The sequence below is a fragment of the Cydia strobilella genome, chromosome 8 (genome assembly GCF_947568885.1).
Source record: "Cydia strobilella chromosome 8, ilCydStro3.1, whole genome shotgun sequence".
Classification (NCBI taxonomy): Eukaryota; Metazoa; Arthropoda; class Insecta; order Lepidoptera; family Tortricidae; genus Cydia; species Cydia strobilella.
In genome coordinates this window covers 4,430,275-4,447,561 of record NC_086048.1, presented here as the reverse complement: position 1 = coordinate 4,447,561, position 17,287 = coordinate 4,430,275, and the positions used below count along the sequence as shown (strand labels likewise).

Below are 17,287 nucleotides of genomic sequence, written 5' to 3'. Positions count from 1 at the left end.
TTATTACTAATTAAACCTAGACAAGCTAAAACTAAAACAATACAAATTTAAAACTAAATATAAAAAATCTCCCTTAAGTCCCCCGCTTCCGGGAAACTCCCCAAAATGCTGGCGGCATTCTCCCTCTGAATCGCCAGGCCCAGCCTCTGCGCAAAGAAGGAGCCCGCCCTATGGTCGCCTGAGACGCCTACTAGTCGAACCGACACCTCTTTAACAAACTTTTTAGTGTCGGTTGACCGCGGACCCAACGTTTCCACCGCAAGCGCCGCAAAATCGTATTCGTTCGTTAAGAACGCATTGAAGTTAAATAATTTTTCATGTGAAATCCTCGGTGCAAGAATCTAACTCGCACCTATCGATGTAGGTACTCGACTACTTTATTTAGAAAATTATCATCAAACTTAAACTAGCATTACCACCGCAGGGATGACAAATCCGACGCGCGTTTGTCCCTCGTCCGCACCTTCTACGATGAGCGCTGGTCGCGCGGCCGCTGCGTCACCTGCCTCGACTGGTCCGCGGCCCATCCTGAGTTACTCCTGGCCTCGTACCATAACAGTGATGACGCGCCACATGACCCAGACGGCGTGTGTCTGGTGTGGAACACCAAGTTTAAGAAGACGACGCCGGAAGATGTGTTCCATTGCCAGTCTCCAGTTATGAGCGCAACATTCGCCAGGTTAGTTTTTAATTGCTATCCTCCTAGACCTAGAGAATATAGTCTTCTAGATCTGTCTAGTCTGGTCCACGCCCATCCTGCGTCACTCCTGGCTTCGTACCATAACAGTGATGATACGCCACATGACCCTGATGGGGTGTGTCTGGTGTGAAACACGAAGTTTAAGAAGACGACGCCAAAAGATGTGTTCCATTGCCAGTCGTCTGTTTTAATCGCCTCATTTGCCAGGACAGTCAAAATATTAGTTATTATTATAGATCTGAAAAACTGAAATTCTATCCTTTTAATCAGGTTCCATCCTAACCTGATCCTTGGTGGCACGTACTCGGGCCAGATAGTGTTGTGGGACAACCGCGTGCCAAAACGCACGCCCGTACAACGCACCCCGCTTTCATCGCTCGCACACACGGTAAGCAAACATTCCAGCCAAGACCAAGGGAGCCAAGGGCAATATAGATATTCAATTTTAAATGATCGGCACCCTGACTCTTTAGAGCTTGAAACATTCCTTTTCATTAAACGTCTTTGCCAAGAAAGTCCCTAAATAATTTTTCCCTTAACCTCTATACAAAAATTCTAGATTAAAAAATATGTTAGATTGTACATAAGTAGGTCGTACATGTAATCCACTGCAATGCTTTCAGATAATAACATAACAAGCTACAAGTTTTCAATCCTCGCTATCAAAATATTGTCTGTTTCATTTAGCATCCAGTGTACTGCTTATCAGTAGTAGGCAGCCAGAACGCCCACAACCTGATCTCCGTCTCCTCGGACGGACGCATGTGCTCCTGGTCTCTCGATATGCTGTCCCAGCCACAAGAGACCTTGGAACTGCAGCATCGTCAGAGCAAGGCTGTTGCTGTCACCGCTATGGCGTTCCCTCACGCCGATGTCAACAACTTTATCTTGGGAAGCGAGGATGGAAACATCTACACTGGTTAGTGAGACTACTTCCTGTTGGGTCATGTGCTCCTGGTTTCTCGAAGCACCAGACTCAGGAAACCTGAATTTTCTTTGCAACTCGTATCATTTGTCTCTGGTCATTCGATATGCTGTCCCAGCCTCAAGAGACCTAGGAACTGCAGCATCGTCAGAGCAAAGCTGTTGTGTCACCGCTATGGCGTTCCTTCACGTCGATGTCAACAACTTTATCTTGGGGAGCGAGGATGGAAAGATCTACACTAGTTAGTAAGATTAAGATACCCGTTTAGTCATGAACTGGTCACTAGACATGCTGTCCCAGCCACAAAAGATCTTGGAACTGCAGCATCGTTAGAGCAAAGCTGGTGCTGTGACCGCTATAGCGTTCCCTCACGCCGATGTCAACACGACAACAACAACGACAATATGTACAATACATAGGAACGCCCACTTGCCATCTCCATCCCAGTCCGTGTAGTTTACCAATGGATGTAGATACCTGCTTAGGGACACAGCCTCAAAACTGGAGGTAAATGTTGGTTTAATGCCAGAGTATGCCTTAAGTCTTTACCCTGCGTACATTTTTAGGACCGTTTATTCTACTTGATCTTCAATATCTCAACGGTCATAACATTAATTTCCCCAGGGTGCCGTCACGGCCAACGCGCCGGTGTCACCGACATGGTGGAAGGCCACGCGGGGCCCGTCACGGGGGTGGCGGCACACCAGGCGGGCGGCGCCGTGGACCTCAGCCATCTCTTCCTCACGTCATCCATGGACTGGAGCGTCAAACTGTGGAGTCTCAAGGTAGACTAACTTGAAAATATGTGTTAGCTTTTACTATCATTATATCAGCCGAAAGACGATCACTGCTCGACATAGGCCTCTAAGGATCTCCCCGATGGATCCCTGCTATCATGATCAGACCTTCAGTCTATCTTGTTAGGGGTATTTTCTTACGGTCGCCACTCAGGAACCTTTCCGCCATCAGTCATCACTTCATCAGTTCTACGAAGAATATACCTTACTTATTTATAATCACGTAACTCTGGCGACTCTCTGGGCCATGTCGACGACTTTGCTTTTCATGCGGATCTCTTCATATAGCTTATTCGATTTCGCAGAGAAACATAAAAATATAAACATAGTTTTCCAATGCACTTTGAGTTACCAATAGCGAGCGACCACATTTCTGTTTTTTTTACTAACACGAGCCTTCTAATGCGCGATTAGCATTAAGTGACCATCTCTCTCAGTCAATAGTGTAAACACAGTCATGGAACGAATATCAACTCTATTTGCTTCATGTTAAAATTCAAATCTTGTTGCACAAGAAAAAGCCCGTTACTCTCTTTTTACTGGAAACACATGAACGAATATCAACTCTATCTGGTCCTTATTAACGCTCAAATCGTATTGCAGGAGAACAAAGCCCTGTACTCGTTCGAGAACAGCGGCGACTACGTGGTGGACGTGCGCTGGTCGCCCGCGCACCCCGCGCTGTTCGCGGCGGCCGACGCGCTGCGCCTCGACCTGTGGAACCTGAACCGCGACACCGAGGTACACTACACACTACACTTGTACTCGTTCGAGAACAGCGGCGACTACTTATCTTCTTATTATTTATCTCCACGGGACTTAATCGCGTAAAATAGTTTTAAATTTACCTCCGACGTTTTGAGGACGGCGTTGTCCCCGTGGTCTCCGAGACCACGCGAACTATATACGCAAAACTATTTTACGCGATTAAGTCCCGTGGAGATAAATAATAATGAGTAAAAATCGTGAAAGTTTAAATCAGTGTACTTATCTTCTTTCTAATGCTAAAAAAACGAATTATAATAACGAATGTATCGAGACTGTAGATTACTCGAATGCATGAGCTAGCCTAGTTAGGCGCGCAATCTGTAGCAAAATTGCACACGTATTTGCTACATCTGAAGATTCTGAACGCACCTCAATACAGGTCGAAGCGGTCGCTCATACTCCTATACCGTTTGCAGTTTACTTTTCTGTTAGCATTGTACTGTCTAAGAGGCTTTTAAACTAATATCGGTTGTGTTCACACTGCGATGTTTATGTCCAGGTGCCGGTAGCCTCGATTCAATCGGAAGGCGGCGCCTTCAACCGCGTGTCGTGGACGCCGAGCGGCGCGCACCTCACGGCGGGCGACGACGCCGGCAAGATCTCCGTCTACGAGCTGGCCGAGGTGTGTACACTCGCCAATACTATTCGCTTAGCACCTGATGGCACGTGGCACGTGGCACGTGGGCGGAGGTCGAAGGGATCTTCAGAAGTCGGAGGGAAACCAGCGTGTGTCTCTTATGGCGTATATTGGTAAAGTGGACGAGTACATATTTCTTATTACTATCCTAAACCTATGTCTATTCATTAACCTTTTGACCGCCAAAGACGGTAAATCACGTCGTCGACATTTTGTGCCACTCACGCCGCCGACGTCATTTGCCGTCCAAACTTAATTTATCAAAGACTCTTTAATAAATAACTATATTTCTTTGTTTGTATTTGCATTATTTTATTTTGCCCTTCTACTTTATTGTATAACTTTATTACAATTCAACTATGAATAGAAGGTTAAAAAAAAACAACATTATGTTATAATACGACTTACCCAGTAAATAGCATAGCTAGCCACGCCAAAAACGGCACTTGACGTCGCCTAGTGATGTGACCGAGTCATGGAGGAATAATATTATTATATGAAAGTAACAATCTCCTAATAGAAATCGTTTCGCGCAGTTCCGACAAACACGCTAGCGCCATCAATAATAGATATGGCTTAATCCCATACATTTTGTAATAGGAGTTGTTTTTGCTAAAATAACTGCTATTTGTGCTGTTACGGTACTTGTTTTCGTGCTTAATTCAAACAACTTGGTTTGAAAGACGGTACTGACCTTTTGTGATAATGTAACCCCTTATGCATTTATTTTATTGTAACGATACTGCAGTTTGCTAATTAGTAGGTAATAATAATCGACAACGGGTTTGCACATCTCTGAGTAATGCGCGCTTATCAGTGTTCCGTGCGCCCATGACGGCACTTCACGTCCGATACCTGACGTCACAACCAAGTAGTGATGTGGCATTATTGAGAGATTTGAGTGGAAGTTACAAGTACATTTTGATATTTAAATACGTTATTTAAAGGTTTTTAGTAGAGCTAAAAGCCAGAATTATCTAATATTATATTGTAAAACACCTGTGTAGTGGTTCTTCTAATCTAAGTATGTCAAAAACGAAATCAGTGAAAATATCGATATCCTGTTTTGTAATCACTATTGTTCTCTAAGGTTTTATTTTGCTTCATTGCGGTGTCACGTCGAGTTACGTCAATGCTTGGCGTTCAAAAGGTTAAGAATAAGAATAAATTTATTATCAATGAAATACATAACAGAGAATGTCAGGGGCTATACATATACTATTATACTCTTTGGTCAGGGGTCTCCGCACTAGGCTTCGCCATAGAGTAACTTATACTAGAGCGGTACTGTCATAGTAAATTTTGTAACCCCAGTAAATTCACTGCCATCTGTCGACACACTTTAAAACTAAAATTGAAGATTTGTAAAAATACGATAAAATGTATTTAAACATAGATAATTTTTTTTTTTTTTATTTGCATTAATTATTTTGATGATTTTGACCCATGTTCTTTCACTGATATGCGTTAAAATTGTTAAATAACAAACGAAACCGTCAACGCCATCTATACGACTGTAGGCCAAAACTAGTAGCGCCCTCTGAACGAGAATCAAATTTTCTTGATTTTCGAGGCACGTTTTTTCCTTAGACTGTATCCATCTATTACGGAGTTATATCTATCTTTGGCTACGCCGAATTAAGGCGCCACCTATGGTCTTTCTCGTGAACTACGTACCCTGGTGGGTGCGTAAAGTAGGTAAGCCATCGAGGTTTCGTGATAGAGGGTGTCCCATAGATGGCGCTGTTAACGCAAATTAACAACACGTTTGCATACAAACTTTTATGCGGGGGGCTATCACATTTTCTCTGCAGCTGAGTGTACCAGGCGTCAGTAGCGATGTACTGATCCACATAGAACCGGAGTCAACTTTTTTGCTAATCAAAATTTACCCTTATCACCGAGCAAGACAGTTGAGCATAGAAGACTAAAAAACACACTCCGAAAGAGAGGAGCAAACCAGAGGTGTCTCACTCGCACTAGTAGTTACGCACTAGTTATAGTCCGACAAGAAATAGTAGAAAAATATTGAGGGCGCCACTTCCTACGTAACTGTCTCATTTTTGACGTAAAATGCTAAACATGTTGCCGCATGCTGTTAAACATTGCAACAATTTATTATGAATTTTTTTTAGTTCCATTTTATTTAATTTCTACTATTTTATATCGCACTATACTCGTACAGTATTGTCATAAAATGACATATCGACTCATTGTAATGGTGGCATTATTGTGTAATGAACGTTATTTTGTGTAAGGTGAGGAGGAGGGAGCTACATACATAACTATGTCTAGTATACACTACATTTGCTCCCTTAATCAAAACGAAATACGATCCCCTAGTTTGACTTTTATATCGGTCACACTTTTTTGTTGAAGTATTCAATACGAATTCTATAACGGTAAGTGGTAGCGACGATCCAAGTAGCAGAACGCACATATTTAAAAAAAACACAATTTAAAAAAAGGAAACGTCAATACCCTTATATCGATATACCGTTATGCTGCAAATTTTCTCGTTCCCGTTCAGTTCAGGCGCGGATCCACCGTTGTGGGCACGATGGGCATGCCCACAACCTTAATTGAGTCCCCGAGTAAAATTACGCCGATTTTTCGCACACGCTTTCGCAGAAATTTCAGTACGCAGAGAAGTTGGCATAATATTGATTCGCGGATTTACTTTTCATAGAATGATCGTTTTCCGTCACGATTACCCGAGTAGATAACCATTGGTCGAAACACCAGTAAGTGATCATGTGGTATTCATTAGAAATTCTTGCATGTTAATATCAGCTGGCCACAGAGTCCTAATTATTTGCAAGAATAAAGATTATTTACTAACAGGGGCAATTATTTTTAGCTTGTGGGAGTTATGGGTGTTATAAATCTTAAACATTCACAAATATTAGTACAATTTCCTAAAATAATGCCAGCTTTTAATTTACAGCTGTAGGAGTTTTTTTAGCGTAGTTAGCGTAGCGTTCAGTTTTATATTTATCTATGTATAAAAAGTGCTATCTATGACTCAATGAATCAATGTTGTAAGTAATGCAATTGCTAAATTACTAATTTAACTGTAAAATTTTCACCACACCAGCTGGTAAAGGCTGATTGTTCAAAAAGTGATGAGAAAGTTAAATTAAATTAAATTAACAAGTTTGGGAACAAATCAAATTATTTTATTAAATATTTTGATTTGTGTTTTTTTAAGTAGTCACACTACTATATATAAATTAAAAATTGTAATAGATGTCATATGGTGGTGGTGGTGTCAGTGGTGAAAGCCGGATCCGGCCTTCACCACTGGAGGGCTTGGTCACTTTTTCTTTAATATATGACATCTATTACAATTTTTAAATTAAATTAATTAATAAGATGCAAATTTTCGGATCCGGCCTTCACCACTGGAGGGCTTGGTCACTTTTTCTTTAATATATGACATCTATTACAATTTTTAAATTAAATTAATTAATAAGATGCAAATTTTGAGTTGTTTCTTTATGATAGCTGGTAGAATTGACTTTTAAATGATGATTTAGTTAGAATGACAAATATTTGGATTTTGGATTTGATTTTGTTTGATATCTTACAGTAAATATTTTCTACGGGCTGGTGTGGTGAAATTTTTTGTAACCCTCGCAACGCTCAAGATTCAATTTTTCGCTACTAACTCTATTAATTATAAGGTATTCAAAATTCATTTAAAACTGAAAAAATGTGGTGTATATTAAACACGTCAAAGCATGTACTACTGTTAGAAATTTATCTTAAAGATATTTTTTTATAAGTTAGGCAATTATTAATTTAAAAAAAATCTTGAACTTACGTCTTTTTCGTAAACTAAAACTATGTATGAAAAATTATTTTTACGCCAATTATTTTAACATTTTATTAATTTACAACAAAGCCGAAATTTCGAGAAAAATGTGTTTATTAATAATTGGCCAACAACAGTAACATTCTTTAACATGTTTAAAATGCACCATAGTTTTTTTTTTAAATTTTTAAATAGATTTAGATTCAGATTGATTTATTTCATAATATTAAATTACATTATAAATTATTTTAAGCTAATCTATACGAATTTAATAAGTACCTTTAGGAATGTTTTTTCATTTATTAAATATTAATAGTTTATGATATATTTGCAAAAAACAAAATACTTACCATCCATACATGCAACATTGCATAAATTTAATATGATAAATGCGAAAGTCTGTCTGTCTGTGTGTTACCTCTTCACACATAAACAGCTGAACCGATTTAGTTGAAATTTAGCATAGAGATAGTTTGAGTTCCGGGAAGGACATAGAATAGTTTTTATCCCGAAAATTATCCCTTAAGAGGGTGAAAAGCGGGGTGGAATCATGGTGGAATTGAGATAATTAATTAATTGTCTGATAATTTGTGTGCATATTATGCTCAAATTGAATGATTGCTACAAGACTTTCTCCAGGCGCTAAACTTACTCTAGCTGCTGTTACTGATTCCACGCAGACGAAGTCGCGGGCAAAAACTAGTAATATTATAAATTCGAAAGTCTGTCTGTCTGTGCTCTCGAATTGGGTGAAATTTGGTAAAGAGATAATAATATGGGGAAGGACATATATAGGGTAGTTTTTATGGGAATCGATAAAATGCAGATTTAATAAAAAAAAAACACTAACTCCACGCAGACGAAGTCGCGGGCAAAAGCTAGTATATTATATAACACTTCCAATTTTTATGTGCTTCGCGAATAGGCCTACATATCTAGACAGTATTTTTAGGAGCAGTATATTTATTTTTCACCATTTGATTTGAACTTGTCGACTACTTAACGAAATCTTTAATAAAAAAAATGCATAAAATCTTACAATAATTGTTCTTCTAATTAACACAGAAGCGAATTGAAAGGTAAAACTAGCAAATGTCGTCTAAATCGATAATCTGCGAAACATTGGTAGGGGAATCATTAGGGGGGTACCCCTAATCCTAATACACAACACATGTGACGTGACACTTATACGGTCTATTGAGATCGGGATGATCGTTCAAGAGTCATGATTGTTCATGAGCGAGTTCGTACTCTGACTCTTACTTGCCGATTTTCGTGTGGCTGTGACCACAACCTTTTTTGGGGGCTGGATCCGCGCCTGGTTCAGTTCTACCGCCGTATAGCCCAGGGACATAATTTCCCACGATTCATTGCTATATCAGATGTTCTGACACTATCAATCCAGTTCTCATAATAATTCCTTATTGTATCTACTATTATTACTGTTGCAGAGCGAATATCAGCCGCGACACGACGAATGGACGAAGTTCGTGTACACTCTGCAAGAACTGCGCAACAACCAGGCCGACGAAGAAACCGACCGCCTCAGTCTGGCCAGCGGGCCTCCCAGCCTCACCAGTCTGGCTAGCAACCCGCTCCGATAAACACTCATTGTGTATTCCTGCTATTAATAGGTTCAGAACTCCAGAGTAACAGAAGATATGATAGACTGCATGTGCAATAAGGACCTTTTTATCAGAACTTCTGTGGGAATTTCAGATGGATAGGACCTTATTGCACTTGAAGCGTAAGGAGCCTTCTGTGATGGAAAGCCACATATTTCCAAAAGCGTTAAATACCTTGTCTACATGCTTCCCGTCGCATGCCTTTAGAACGCAGTTGGGCGATAGAGGAAACTACACTGATTTTTACCAGCTTTAAACCCCACGTAGTCGCGGCCTTTGTCTATGTACGAGTATGAATGTAGGTAAAATATTCTCGTTTCTCCCATGAAATCGGGTCAGCAAAAGGAACTAAAATTATTCTAAATTGAAAACTTCGAGGTCGTTTTTTAGATAGCAAATATCAATTCTTTACAATATTCTTTTTTTACAATTAAATTACCGTTTTTTATAATATTTAAATTACCTACCAATAATGGCATTTACTTGCTGTTTTATTTTACGTCAACCTCTTAAAAAATAAATATTAATTATTCAGCGTAAATCATGTAATAACTTCATAAGCCCTTTCAAAGTATCGGTTTCCCATGTCTGCTAACTAGTATATATTTATTATGCACAATGCATTTACTCTAATGAAAAGAGTGTATAACTAAATGTATTTTAAATAGAAATCGTATTAAAAGTTTAGGGTTGACGAGGACTGATAGATTATTTTGATATGGATGATGACAGAGCTTGTGGCGTTAAGAAGGAAAGTAAATTAATATCCAAAGTTTCTTGTAGATTTACCTGTAGATTTGAAATCTAATATTATGAAAGCAGCTACACTATTCTACCTACTGTTGTTAGTTACTAAATATCTAAATTTTGAACATCTATCGATATTATGATGTGGTATTTAATATCAACAATATACTTAGATTTGGTGCAATGTTGTAAATAATTTGTTTCAAAATTAATTTTGCTACATTGAAGGTAATATAAATAGGAAGATGTAATTATTTATTTTTGAATACAATCATAGTTGTTTCGTCAGTATATTTAGCAGTAAGCATAATATAACCGAGTATTTATGTTTTATGTTATTACTTACTAAAAGACAAGCTTAGATTTAGTGGTAATCTTTTCTTTCAAGCAGGTACTTGTATTACGCTTTATAACATTTTATTGTATAAAATAAATAATAACAACATATTATTACAATAAGATTTTTATTTATTAATTACTACCTGTCCCTAACATGAGAAATATTTACACAAAACATTTGGAAATCTATCACCACGAGTGATGGTGGTGTAGCTTGAGCATGTTGTTCACGAATGTAGCCTGCACCTCCGCTTGAGCCATTCGTGTCTGAAATGGTTGGCTGGACTCTTGCACTATAGTAGACCCAAACCAAACGGATGACCGGGGTCATATCTCTGTCACCCTACCTTCGACAACGCGAGCGTGAATGAGAAGTTTTACGACTTCGGTCGCCCGTTTATGAGGTAAAATTGCACTAATTTAATGGCTATCGTAAAAATAAATACCGTGAACCTTGATGAATAGGGATAAAGGCCATAATTGTAAAAAAGGGATAAAATTACCGGGATGACATTTACCTGATAATACCCACACAAATTGTATCGTGCAAAACCTGCTGTTAGTTTAACCCAGGACCACCCAGGACTGTCTCATTTCAAACATAGAGAGAATCAGAATCACACTGTCGTTACGCTAGTATCTAGCACCCAAAAAAAAGGGATGAGTATAATTTTCCCGGACCATAGTGACTGGCAATACAGGTTGTGTTTGCCAGACTATATTTTCAATCGCATCATACAATTTGTGTAGGTATAGTCTGGCAAAAAAAAGAGTAGAAATTAAAAAGTGGCAACACTGGTGTGTCGTCCCTTTCAAATCAATCTAAGAAAAACGGGACGACACTACAGTGTTGTCACTTTATAATTTCTACTCTTTTTTGCCAGACTGTAGTTTAAAGAAATTATCAGGTAATTGTCCATCCCATTTTTATCCCTATTTACGCCACCATCCATTTTCATCGCGGTTAACTGTATGTTTCACAAGGGATCCGTTACCAAAACAATTTGAGAAATACTTTGACATAGAAAAATACCACTCTTGTGTGTCATTCTTGACCTTTGACAACCACATGAACGTGACAATGACAATATGTCAACTGTCTAAACTGTCTACTTTTGTTGAAAAGCAGCAGCGGTGGCGTATATCGTATATCCATGAAGTTAAATTAGATTTTATAGTTAACTAATCAAGATATAACGATGGATTACCATTATGAACAGACTAGTGAAGTAGAAGCTTTAGATTCAATCTACTATGGCGATATGCAAAGTACGTTGTCTGTGAAATACTTGAAATTGCATGCAGTAAAGTTTGATATAGGCTAGTTAACTTATTTCATTTATGTTTCAGTTATAGAAACTGAGCCGTTCCATAAGTTCTCGATACCTATAAAGTCAGAAGGCTACGACGACGGCGAAGGTCTGGCATGTCAGCTGGTTTTCACTTACACCGCAAAATATCCTGATGAGGTGCCTCTTATAGAAATTGAAAATGAAGAGAATTTCGATGATATAGTAGACAAACAGGAATTACTGACACATTTAACAGAACAGGTATGTGAGATACATAACATGTGAATTTCATTGAGTTAAATGTGGTAAAAATAGGAACAATTATATTCTAACCTCTTGGTAACTATCAGCATAAAACAAATTCAACAGACTTCTTTTTTATGAATAAATTGATAATTGGGTAGATTGTTTAACATGCTCACTGTCATATGGAGTTTGCTCAACACCAAATTTTAAGTTTTTTTTTTGTGAGAAGATATCAAGTGGGATTATGTAAAATTAATGTTATTAATATGGTTGAAGTTGCTTGTCGACTGCCATCTTGGTGATATTGAGTTGTGATGAATTTCTTTGTTTTTGCTCGTCATTGTTTGAGTGTAATACTGATAGCTTATTATGTAGTAAACTAATGTAGAAGTGTGCAAGAAGTGTGCGGATAATGAAGAGTTAATCTAGATACGAGTTTACCCACCATTACGGTGTCAACGCCAAGTAGCTCCACGTGGCCCATTATAGGTCCTGCTATCGCTTTACAAGAGCTAATAACCATACACTGTCTTGTACTAACCATACAATATTCGTTGTACATTATAGCTCCCAATACCTTGATACTGGCTAAACTGTCCCAATGGACTGAGGCCATTTAATTTTAAAAACTGAACTGAATTAATATGGTTAAATGCAACACATGTGACGTTCTCAAGTAAAAGGTACCACATTGTCGCTAACCATATGGGTAAAATTTGCTTGCGTCTCTATACGAATAACCTGTCAGAGCGTCCTTGTGGTAAGCGACAGTGTGGTACCCTTTACTTGAGAACGACACATATAGTGGACTCTAGACTGGTGTCATAGTGCTGGTATATTTAAGTGTGTTACAAAATATGAAAAATGAGCATGCTTTATTGGGTAATATGCAATTAAAGGTCTTTTCAAAATTCCCAAATTCTGTCACTGTTTTCATATCAAACATTTCTGTTGTGAGTACACTATGGTACATTAAATTTAGGTATTACTGTAATAGTGGGGTCAGGAGGCCTTAGGGAGTGGTGAGCAGGGCAGTCACCTAGGTTCTCTGGCACATTATGAATTAAACAGCTCAAAGGACAAGGGTTTCGAAAAAATCTCCCACCCGGAGCCTCATAATAGTCAGGCTGCCAATGACAATAAACACTATCAAAATCGTTTCAGGCAAAAGAAAACTTAGGCATGGTGATGGTGTTTACATTGGTGTCAGCGGGACAGGAATGGCTCAGCGACCACTGGGACCGAGTCAAGAAAGAAAGAGAGGAAAAGGTGCTGGCCAAGATTAAGGCTGACGAGGAAGCTGAACAGGTATGCTACACATTCTTTATTATATTGTTGTCTCAGAACTCTCAGATGAACAACATGTAATGTATGAAAAACGTGTCGCCATTTAGAGAGTGGCCATGCAAACAACAATACCTAAATATAACACTGTTACCTGAAGGCCACGGGAGCTTGTTTTAACCAATCAAGCTGACCCCTTTTATATCACAGTATGTAATGTACGTTATTTCGTACTACTTAACTAAAACGCGGAGAAACCTTTTAATCTCAAAAAAAACGAATATGCTCTACATCAATGTTTGTTCGTTACTGGTTAGAAATCACATTTTCATTGTGTCAATATTTGTCTGTTAAAAAAATAACCACCACATCCCTCCCGCTTTTTCAAGGCTTAACTCATCTCATCTCATCTAATTTCGATTACAGAAAAGGTTCGAAGGCACGCGGGTGACAGTAGAATCGTTCCTGGTGTGGCGGAAACAGTTCGAGATCGACATGGGCATTCCTCAGAAGCGCGAACGGGAAGCCAAGGGCGGCAACAAGCTGACGGGCAAGGAGCTCTTCCTGAGGGACACCACGCTCAACGAGTCCGATTTGAAGTTCTTGGACGATGGTAAGTTGGCCAAGATCGTCATGGGCATCTCGTAAGCGAAGAGGCAAAAACAAGCCCTTGATTATTGATACCATGGTGAATGAGTGACTGACATGAAGTTCTTAGATGACGGTAAGATGGTTGACATAGATATGGGTAAGCTCAGGGCCGGATCTACCGTAGAGCGAGTGGAGCGGCCGCTCTAAGCGCCGGATGGCAAGGGGGGCGGATGGCAAATGAGAAAAAAAAAAAAGGTTTTAAAAGACGCGAGTGTGACGCGGGCCCAAAATACGGTTCGTTTTGCTTTTGGGTAAAAAGCTTTAACGAAGGGCGCCAAAACCCGATTTCGCTCTACCCTGATCAAGGACTCGGGCCCGCACGGTAAGCTAACATGCAAGCTCTTCCTGAGGGAAACCATGTTGAATGAACTCATTAAAGTTCGCTCGTTTGTGGTCGCCTTGAAGTTCCTGACGGTAAGATGGTTGAGATCGACATGGGCATCCCGCAGCTAACTGGCAAGGAGCTCTTCCTGAGGGATACCATGCTGAATGAGTCCGATTTGATGTTCTTGGATGATGGTGAGATGTCCTTGTATTATATAAAAAGTACAAATATGAATATTTGTGACGTTTTCAATCAAAAGGTACCACATTGTACGCTTAACATAAGGACGAAATTTGCTTGTATGGAAAACCTGTCAAACCGTCCTTGTAGCAAGCGACGATGTGGTACCTTTTGCTTGAAAACAAAATTTAGTTAAGAATTAGATAGCTGTTTGAAAAAAAAATTGAGTCATACTTATGCCATGGGGATCAAAAACGTTCGGAAAACATTTCTACTTTCCGTTTGGTGTTTGTCGATATACTGAGATATAAAAATAGGTTTTACTTGACAAATCTTATCTATGTATACTCTTAACTGTTCCAGGCGACGCGGTGAAAGTGGACGAGTCCCTGTTCCAAGACCTGGACGACCTGGACATCTCGGACGAAGACGACGAGGACTACGTGCCCGGACAGAGCAGCGACAGCGACTAGCGGCACACGAGCGACGCATGAGCGACAGATTAACGACAATGTGCGACAGTGGACAATGTCTGTCAGAAGGTGTATGAAAGTATAAGTAAGTCGCGATTTTATTGCGTGGCTTTTTATTAATAATGCATATTTAAGTGTCAATGTATCTTGGTATTTAGAGATAAATTAACTCATATCTTCGTAAGGCTCAATGTACATTAAAATGTACACTCAGCTGCAGAGGGGGTCAATTATCTCGGCAGCTGACTGTACATATTCGTTGCAATCTAAGTAGAACCTTTCATGAACCAAATTAAGAAGCATTTATTAGTTTGCTTTTTAAAACAAACGAAATTCATTCCAATTTACATATAGAACAAGGTTCAAATTAAAAATAGATTTTTTTGAATGGTGGGTCTTACGAAGCTATATTTGCATTATTAATGATGCATTCAATGAAATAGTGACTCGCTGTCTTGTTGTGGAATTATCCCAAACATTTCTGGCTTGCATTAAAGTTAAATATCGAGTGTTTTTTGCCTCTGGACAAATAATGTAAGCACGTAAATTTCAGTCAGTCTCAGTAAATTTTTTTAAACTTTGAGATAAATAACGAAAATCCAGAATAAGAAAGAGTATGCTGACAGATTTGCGGGCGTGTATTTTATGACAACGAGTTCCTTAACTTAAAGTAACTTCTATTTACGTGGCCTGAACAAAAATAATTAAATCTGTTGTCAGTTTAGTCTCCCTAGTCTCCCTGACTATGCCAGTAATCAGTACACCAATAAAATTTGTATATAATTTTATACCTCACAATTTTTTTTGAAATATTATTTTTTTTGGTTGGCCGTTGGCCGTCTTTTCTTCTATTACGCAACTATGGATATCGATAAAAAGATGTTTCTAACTCTAGCAAGATTGCGACAGTCCTTTGTTTTGCCGCAAAAATTCCGGGCTCTGGCAATGACGTTGCTTTTTGGATATGAGTGGCAACGAAACACGGTTAATTCAATATTTTTTGATTATGTTAGGTTACGAGGCCAAGAACACCCAGTATTTAGTTAGAAGGCAGTCATGACTGGTATTTATGCTTGTGACAATATTAAATATGTATAGTAGAATTATTACTGAGTGCTTAAATCAATACAAACCGTAACTTATGGACTTTATGGTAGGGTAAACTGCCCTTTTGTCGGCACCCTACAATTATTGGCATATCTTTTATTTCAAAGCAGCAGTAGTGGGTGTCATACAAAAATAGGTGCCAATGAAGCATTCCACGGGCTATCCAGCGGCGGTAGCGCGGACGCATTTTTATCGCATGTCACCATGCCTGTCACGTTATAACAAGTGCGAAAGTGACGGGCATAGTGACAGGCGATAAAAATGGAACCATGCTGCGCCCGCGGTACAAACGCATTTTGTCATTTGTCACTTAGGAGGATAAAACCTCCGGCTACTCCGTTTCCATTAACAGGCATTCCCTGTCGAAAATAGTCGGCCGATGGTCATACACATGTATGACGTTTATCTGATATGGCTATTTTGACGTTACGTATACATTTGACGTTCACCTCCCCCGCAAAAATTGGCACTTTTGTACAGCAAATTACAGACGTGGCGGCTCCGTTTGGTTATATCCTCCTAGTTTGTCACAGAAAAAGAAATTCCCTATAAGCAAATCTTGAGAAAACTGTTTGTACGGGACAACGGTAGATAACTTCCGAATGCTACAATTACTGGTATTTCCCAGTGCTAAAGGGTAGTTCACCCTTTATACGGACCTGGGTGCGTAGCCAACATGCCAATCGTTTATGCTCCGTAGCGAACGAAATGTAAATGTTACTGTAGCAATATGGAAGAGTGATAGAGAGACACAAAGCGTTTCGTTGTCGTAGCGCAAGCGATTGTCACCTTGGCTAGGCACCCTGATATTCTCTATTGTGTCAGTAGCTGAGATCTGAGTGTAAGAGTATTGTGTAAGTACCCCGTAAAGTACGGCCTTGTCGCTGCAGTTATTTATTATATGAAATCGTTTTCAATAAAACACAGATTTGTCTGGAGAATATTTTTTATTTACACTTTGTCACTATAGTAGGTACATATATACAGATGACAAGTGAAACATCAAATAAAAAGCGAGCACAACTAACACGTCAACATTCAACGAAACAAAACAACTAATATTCGCCTGAAGTGATGTGTTTGAAACATAAAGGCTAACCCCCTTATTCATAAAACCTTACGAGCCTGCGGGGTCAGCATTTTGCATTTTTATCACCTGTCACTATGGCTGTCACTTTCGCACTTACATACTTGTTAGAACGTGACAGGCATGGTGACAGGCGATAAAAATGCTACCGTGTTAAGCCCGCTGTTTTAGTTAAATTATGTTTTATCCCTTTCTTTAAATGCATTAGTCAAAATGACAGATAAAGACAAACGATTCATAGCTAATTCAGGCCAGTAACGCGTTTATTAATAATGCCATAAGGAACT

At 39.1% G+C, this 17,287-nt stretch overlaps 2 protein-coding genes across 18 annotated transcripts in view; both read left to right on the top strand.

Moving 5' to 3' along the window:
- LOC134743507 (cytoplasmic dynein 1 intermediate chain) overlaps nucleotides 1–10,461 on the top strand; it is a 126,151-nt gene extending 115,690 nt beyond the window's left edge. For all 17 annotated transcript variants that reach the window (XM_063676988.1, XM_063676987.1, XM_063676971.1 and 14 more), the window contains 7 exons: nucleotides 425–679; nucleotides 971–1,088; nucleotides 1,388–1,619; nucleotides 2,250–2,410; nucleotides 3,026–3,163; nucleotides 3,690–3,812; nucleotides 9,096–10,461. In XM_063676988.1, coding sequence (XP_063533058.1) covers nucleotides 425–679; nucleotides 971–1,088; nucleotides 1,388–1,619; nucleotides 2,250–2,410; nucleotides 3,026–3,163; nucleotides 3,690–3,812; nucleotides 9,096–9,248 — 1,180 coding nt within the window. In that variant the 3' untranslated portion in view covers nucleotides 9,249–10,461. The remainder of the gene's footprint in view (nucleotides 1–424; nucleotides 680–970; nucleotides 1,089–1,387; nucleotides 1,620–2,249; nucleotides 2,411–3,025; nucleotides 3,164–3,689; nucleotides 3,813–9,095) is intronic.
- A 1,086-nt stretch (nucleotides 10,462–11,547) lies between these two features.
- On the top strand, nucleotides 11,548–17,026 carry LOC134743485 (RWD domain-containing protein 1). Its single transcript, XM_063676933.1, has 5 exons — nucleotides 11,548–11,624; nucleotides 11,706–11,908; nucleotides 13,058–13,201; nucleotides 13,604–13,790; nucleotides 14,697–17,026. Exons 1-5 carry the CDS (start codon nucleotides 11,555–11,557, stop codon nucleotides 14,804–14,806), a joined length of 714 nt encoding a protein of 237 aa, XP_063533003.1. The 5' UTR covers nucleotides 11,548–11,554; the 3' UTR covers nucleotides 14,807–17,026.
- Nucleotides 17,027–17,287: the final 261 nt, after the last annotated feature.

What these genes read in the sequence shown, in the direction of transcription:
- LOC134743485 (XM_063676933.1), top strand. Translation starts at nt 11,555, where the DNA reads ATGGATTACCATTATGAACAGACTAGTGAAGTAGAAGCTTTAGATTCA. An exon ending in TGACACATTTAACAGAACAG is followed by an intron (nt 11,909 to 13,057) that starts GTATGTGAGATA and finishes AAATCGTTTCAG; the next exon opens with GCAAAAGAAAACTTAGGCAT. An exon ending in TTTGAAGTTCTTGGACGATG is followed by an intron (nt 13,791 to 14,696) that starts GTAAGTTGGCCA and finishes TAACTGTTCCAG; the next exon opens with GCGACGCGGTGAAAGTGGAC.